This window comes from Hipposideros armiger, unplaced genomic scaffold, assembly GCF_001890085.2.
Source record: "Hipposideros armiger isolate ML-2016 unplaced genomic scaffold, ASM189008v1 scaffold_26, whole genome shotgun sequence".
In the NCBI taxonomy this organism is placed as follows: Eukaryota; Metazoa; Chordata; class Mammalia; order Chiroptera; family Hipposideridae; genus Hipposideros; species Hipposideros armiger.
In genome coordinates this window covers 5,324,228-5,330,716 of record NW_017731376.1, presented here as the reverse complement: position 1 = coordinate 5,330,716, position 6,489 = coordinate 5,324,228, and the positions used below count along the sequence as shown (strand labels likewise).

General features: G+C 43.2%; 2 protein-coding genes across 5 annotated transcripts in view; both read right to left on the bottom strand.

The window, feature by feature from the left end:
• Positions 1 to 4,319, bottom strand: part of LOC109379481 (toll-like receptor 1) — a 28,657-nt gene extending 24,338 nt beyond the window's left edge. For 3 of the 4 annotated variants that reach the window (XM_019636073.1, XM_019636071.1, XM_019636072.1), the window contains exon 1: positions 2,873 to 3,054. The gene's annotated coding sequence lies outside the window, so the exon portion shown is untranslated. Of the gene's footprint in view, positions 1 to 2,872; positions 3,055 to 4,167 lie in introns of those variants that run through there. The other variant, XM_019636074.1, reaches the window with a different exon arrangement.
• Positions 4,320 to 5,529: 1,210 nt separating this feature from the next.
• TLR6 (toll like receptor 6) overlaps positions 5,530 to 6,489 on the bottom strand; it is a 4,058-nt gene continuing 3,098 nt past the window's right edge. The window contains exon 2 of the mRNA XM_019635997.1: positions 5,530 to 5,564. Within this exon, the coding sequence (XP_019491542.1) occupies positions 5,530 to 5,564 (35 nt within the window). The remainder of the gene's footprint in view (positions 5,565 to 6,489) is intronic.

Below are 6,489 nucleotides of genomic sequence, written 5' to 3'. Positions count from 1 at the left end.
GGCTGGAGCCCAGCGCACGCGGGGCGGGGCCGAACCTCGGGCGGGCCGCGGGGCGGGGCAGCTGGGCCTAGTGTCCCCCCTCCAGGCCCGCCCTCTGGCCGCGTCCCCGCCGGCCCTGCAGACGTGGCGGGGCGGGACCCACCAGGCTCTCCCGCGCGCACACGACCGCCCGAGCGGTAAGAACCCCGGGCACCCTTTCCTCGTCCCCTTCCCCGGGCGGGCGGGGACAGACGGGTGGTGGGGAGACCCCACCGTCTCTCCTTGTCCTAGCCCCCCGATTCCTGCCTGCGGCGTTAGCGAGGAGCCTTTAGCAGGAATTCGGCACCGGGCGCTGGACCCGGCAGGACCGGGCTTGGGGTGAAGGTCCGGGGGAGGCGCGGGCGGCGCGGCCGAGGGCCCTGCGTGGGTGCGGGCGTGTGAGTGTGTGTGTGTGAGTGTGTGTCGCTCCGGGTCCACGCTCATGCACACACCCACACGCCCGCACGCCGGGTCTGCACCCTCGGCCGGGGGGAGTCTCTGCGGAGCCTGCCTTGAGCTCCCGAAGTATCCAGTCCCGGCACCAAGAAAGTCTGAAAAAGTTTCCCCAGCGTCCCAGGCCCAAGTCAGAGGCAGGCTGCAGGGTCCGGGCAGCCAGGCAGAGGCAAAGAGGGAGCGGGTCCCCATAGGGAGAGGCCACCGTCCTGGGGTTCTCCTCTCCTTGGCTTCAGAAAACCAAGCGCAGGCCTTGACCTCCCCCCTCCCCCAAGCTCATCACCCCTCGCCCTGCACACCCACGTCCTGCCTGCTCTTCCACCCCAGCCAACACCCGAAGCTGGCATCACCTCGATTTAAACATCTTCCCGCGCCCCATGAGTCCTACTCCCTACCTCAGCCCCACCCACCCAATCTTCTCTTGTCTTCCTCTGGAATCTGGTGAGTATTTCCAGCCCTCTCAGATCAGGCACCTGAACTTAATTGTCTTTTCCTAGAGTAGGAAGACATCTCTGTATAGGCTGTGAGGGATCTAACATGTCCTACTGATACCATCAGTTACCATCCTAAACATCTTGAGGGATACAAGCAAGTGGCTTTTAAAATCAATGGTTCTTGAACTCCAGAAGATCTCAGCCAACCTGAGGACACTGAGGATGAGACAGGCTTTCTTCTCAGAGGCCTCTTTCTGCGGTCTTTTCTTCCTGGTGACTCTTTCCTGCCTCACTTATAATCATCCATGCTCTCTCTTTCCTTTCCTCCATCAAAGTCTGAGCTCAGGAAAGAATCTGATCCACCATTTACATTGTACGCTTTAAGCAAAGGTATGAACTTTTCAGGGTGGAATTTGAGGCCCAAGTGAGCCGGTGGAGTAGGAATTGGAAGGTGGGAGGGGATCTTCCTGAATCTCAGGGATTCAGTCCTATAAGTAACCATGTATTTGTAAGACCGGCTTTTCTCAAACATTGTGTCTCTTTAATCAACACCAAACAATATAATTCAGTTCAGTAAACATTTGAGGATAATAAATCAAGCTAGGTGCTTGTTGATTAACGTGCTGGAAGAGAGAATGAGATAGAAACAAATACGTAATCCTTATAAATGCAATAGAAATGTCACAAACAGTATTGCAAACCATAGAAGAGGGAGCAATTAATTCTTTGGAAGGAGTGAGAGCAAATTAAGGAAAATTTCAGAGTAAAAAATGACATGAGGTATTGAGAAACAAATAGGAGTTTGCCAGGCGATTGGAGACAGGGCAGCCTGGGCAGAGGACTCAGCATAAGCGAAGGCAGGGCTGTGCGAAGATTTACCAGCTGTGTGGGCTGGGCTGATGGAAAATCTAGTGGGGCAAGAATGTAGGGTGTGTTGANTTGATCAGCTGTCCTTATAGCACCCTGCACCTAAAACACAAATATTCCTCTGGGAGCATTTACATCTCAAGCAGTTCCTAGTGTATACACTCAACAAACCAGCCAGGAGTTTTTATATTTAAGAAAAAATAAAGGAGAGGAAAAAAGGGAGATGAGAGTGGAAGATCAGAGAGTTCACAACTTCTTTTTAAAGGAAGTAAAAAACGATAAAAGGTAAAAGTTCTTTTTCTTTTTCTTTTTATGCATCAAATGAAAAGAGGAGGAAAAAAGACAGATGGAAGAAGCTCTATTTCAAGTGTAAAGCCATGGTCAATAGGATCTATGAAAATTAAAACTACCAGAAAGGAAAGATCAGAAAAACATTAAGTGAGGTAAGTGTGATTCCATAACTAAGTCAACAATATGCAAGAGAAGCATTGTTTTATTTGTTAAAGGTTAGGTAGGAACCCAGAGAAAAGCAAGTCCAGGTTATTCCCTGCCACTTCCTCCATTTAATAAGTGTTTATTCAGAGTGTACCATGCGCCAGGACTTTGCTGGGTGTTACGTGCTGGGGATAGAAATACAACTAGCACTGGCATAATCCTTGCTTTCAAAATGCTTATAAATTAGTGACAGATACAAATAATCAATTATAGAACCAAGTGTCAGGAGAGATAAAACACTCATGTCTACTACAAAGATAGGTAATATGTGATAGGTATAAGTATTACTGAAAACAAGAAACGAGAGAAAGGTGAACAGAGAAAATGTAGACGAAAGCAGAAGAAATAAATATCATCGGTTAGTTTTTTTCCCTTAAGTATGACTATAAATGCTAGTTATTTTTATATCTTTTCAAGATGGCCACATCTGTAGCTTTTTTGTATATTTAAAAGGACACTTGCAACATCTAAAAAAACCCCCCCAAAATCACTGAAAATCATCTTGCAAAAGTATCAAAGAAACATTACCTATTTCCTGTACAATCTTGCTTGTTTGAAGTAATTATACCACAATTTGAAAAAGCCACAAAAGCCTGCTTACTTACCAAGATTTCTTCCTCAGAAGAAGAGAAAATAACTTCTAAATGAAGAAAAATAAGCGCTTGACAAAATGCAAGTCCTGAGCTTAGGTAAAGCAATACCATAGAAACAGTTTTGTGCCATCTGTTGGACCTTCCTGGAATTACTTTTACTTGTGAATTTCCGTTTCAAAGGCTACTGCAAAGCATGTGAGTCAGCAAGCAGGTTTCCATAGACTACAGACTAAAACAGTAATCGCAATTCTAAATTCATATGAGCAAGCAGCTTATGAAAATTTTGATGTGAAGAAAACTGTTCCTAAAGTAACATTTATCTGTAAGAGTTTGCAACTTGAATGTGAAATTGTCACCAGCATGGAAAGTTATTGAACTTTGCTTGTTTTCTATTATCACCATACTTTCCAAAATAATTGAAACTATCATTATCAAGCAATTTTGGAGCATTATCTTAGCTGGATGAGATTTAAATAAAATGAGCTTACGTCCAAGGTTTGTTTTTGTGTTTTTATAAAAAATCAACTTTCAAGGAAAGTTTCGAAGTTGATATATATACATATATATACAGCCCCACCTGGGGGAAATTGCATCTTGTGTCTCCACATTCAAACCAACATTTAGTATTATTAGAGGTTTTAATTTTAGATTCTAGAATAATAAATAACACTGAGATCCTACAGAACAAATTACAAAATCAATTTTCCTTCACAATAAAAAATAATTAAAAATAAATAAATAAAGGGCATTTAGAATAATTTTAGAATGATATTGTCAAATAAACTCAAAAAAGAGTCTGGAGACTTTGGCTAGAAATAAATTATAAAGATTTATTTAAGGGTGTTACAGTTTGGAAACCGAAACAGTTGAAAAACCCAGAAGTGTTCCAAGGAAGAAAAGTTCAAAGTTCCCAGGCTAGTTGAAACAAAAATAGAATTGTTTCCTCATACCTCAACCTACTTGATTTCAGTAATGTAGCAGCGTGACTATAGTGCCAGCATTTTATTTCTTCACTCTATTTCTTAATATAAACAAAAGTTGGTACCAAAAGAGGGTGTCTGGTTCACTAGATAATTCAGGCTGCCAGGATAGCATATTTCCAAGACTTCCCACTTAACTGAGGTTCTGTAAAGAATGGAATGGAATGTATGAGTTAAACAACCATTCTATAATTAATCCCACTGTCTAGCATTACCTGTCATTACAAAAAAACAAGTTAGGACCATACAGTTGGACCCATGACAAAGTTGGACATCTGGTAAGAATCACTTCTGCTTTCAGTGGAAAGGGAAAGGCCAGCTTCTTACCATCCATTCTCGCTCACCAAACATAACAGGAAGTTTCCTCAGGCCTGTGGAGGATCAGCAAGGAGTGGACGGGTCTCTGTCAGCTCAGCAAAAGCAGACAGCTAGAGAGCAGCAGGTATCTGTGACATTAGGAAATCAGATTTGTGAAACAGGCAGAGGAGAGGGGCCAGCTGTGGCTCTGAGGGAATTTCAAGCAACACTGGACTAAAGTCTTTACAAAAATATACACATGTGCACAAACGCACGCACACATGACTGCAGATTTGGTCACATTGCACAGTGACTTGAGCAAATGCTTATTAGGGTATTGCATAACAATGTCAGTTTTCAGAAACAAGGAGAATGTTCTTGTTGAGGCTGTTATACTTCTGAGAAATGTCTTTTTTTAAAATTAAAGTTTATTGGGGTGACAATTGTTAGCAAAGTTACATAGATTTCAGGTGTACAATATTGTAATACATCATCTATATATCACAGTGTGTGTTCACCACCCAGAGTCANCTTTCAAACTGGGAGTGGGCTGCCAGACTACTATTCTACTATGCTTCAAGCACGTCTTGTTTACCTTTAGGAGAAATCCAAAGCAATCTCCCCTTAGGTCTACAACCTCTTCTTATTCTTTTTGTTTTTTTTAAAGATTTTATTGGGGAATTGGGGAAGGGGACAGTGTTGGGGAATTGGGGGAGGGGAACATTGTGTTTTTCTAGGACTCATCAGCTGCAAGTCAAGTTGTTGTCCTTCAATCTTAGTTTTGGATGGCACAAGCTCAACTCCAAGTCCAGTCCCCGCTTTCAATCTAGTTGCGGGGGTGGGGGGTGGGGGCGTAGCCCACCATCCCATGTGGGAATCTAACCCGCAACCTTGTTGTTGAGAGCACACACTGTACCCAACTGAGCCATCCAGCCAGCCCCTACAACCTCTTCTCAATGACTCCCTATCACTCTTTTGATTTTAATCTTCTGGAGATGGGTAATATGGGTTGATAGTTACTGATCTCTTTTTTGCTATGTTTTTAGTAAGTTCAGCCTGGCTGTATCTAATATTTCTGTCTAAAATGTGTCTTTTGTCAGCTTTGAGGCATTCACCAAAATTCTAACACAACCAGAAAAGTGCTATTCAATAACCAGTTACAAATAAATTTAGCTCTGAGTTTCCTTGCAAGTAGGTAAATCCAAGTCTCTGGCCTCAACAGCCTATGACTAAGGCTTTATTTCCCTTTATATATACAAGCTATAGCATTTTTGTGTAGGTAGGTACAAAAGTTAATAAAGTATTACTCAGATGGAAGGAAAAAATGTGCCTTTATTTTCCACAACTGGTCTAATTTTTCCCCAGACCCAAAGTTGAATAAGATAACAAAGCTTACCCTGAGGCTGTTACCTTCACACAGCTACCACCTAGAGGGGGAGTAGGGGGGGGGGAGGGAGAGAAGGAGGAAGTGAGGAGAAACAAAGAAAAGAGGAGATGAGATCATTCCTGAGAAAGGTGCAGCTACAGCTATTTGTAATGGATTTTTAACATCATTAGCATCACAGGCAGGGAGAAACCTTCACCCTCTGTGTTGCTCTGACAGTTCCTACAAGGGAATCCTACCTCCTGACAGAAAGGAGTGGTCATCAAAAGCTAATACCTGTTCTGGGAATGCCCTGGGAACACCTGCCATGATGCTACCCTTGAGTATTTCTTGTTCTCATTCAAACATAATCCTAAATTTCTTTGTTCTTCAGTGCAGTTGGTTTTTTTCCTGGGCCTGTCCACTTTCACGCCATCTTGAGAGAATACTGTAATATTTTCTTCCTTCTTATAAATCCTTGGCTTGCTTGGCTTTGTTTGCATATATTAATATTTTGGTACACCCTGAAATTCCTTCCAGAGACATTTACCAAGGACCCTTTCGATCTCTGGTAACAAGGCCAATGAGAATGCACAGGACACTCCAAGGACCATTGCATACAGTTCTGAGATTGACTCTTTCCTTGCTGCCATGAAGTCCCATTAACTCCTGCTCACACAGAATCCATTTGAGAAAGGAAAAGGGAGAGGAAAAGTCTTTGAATGATTGAGCATTTATTGAAGAGACCGTTTTAATTTGAAACAGAATGGTTAAACCAGAAGAGACTGAGCTATCTGTGATTGATAAGTTTAAGCACCACCTCAGCCCCCAGCCTGCTTCCCTAGCTCATTTGAAATACAGCTGTCATTAAGTCTTTCCAGAATGCAGAGAGATGATGCAGGCACCACCTAGAGCAGTGGTTCTCAACCTGTGGGTCGTGACCCCTTTGGAGGTCGAACGACCCTTTCACAGGGGTCGCCTAAGACCAT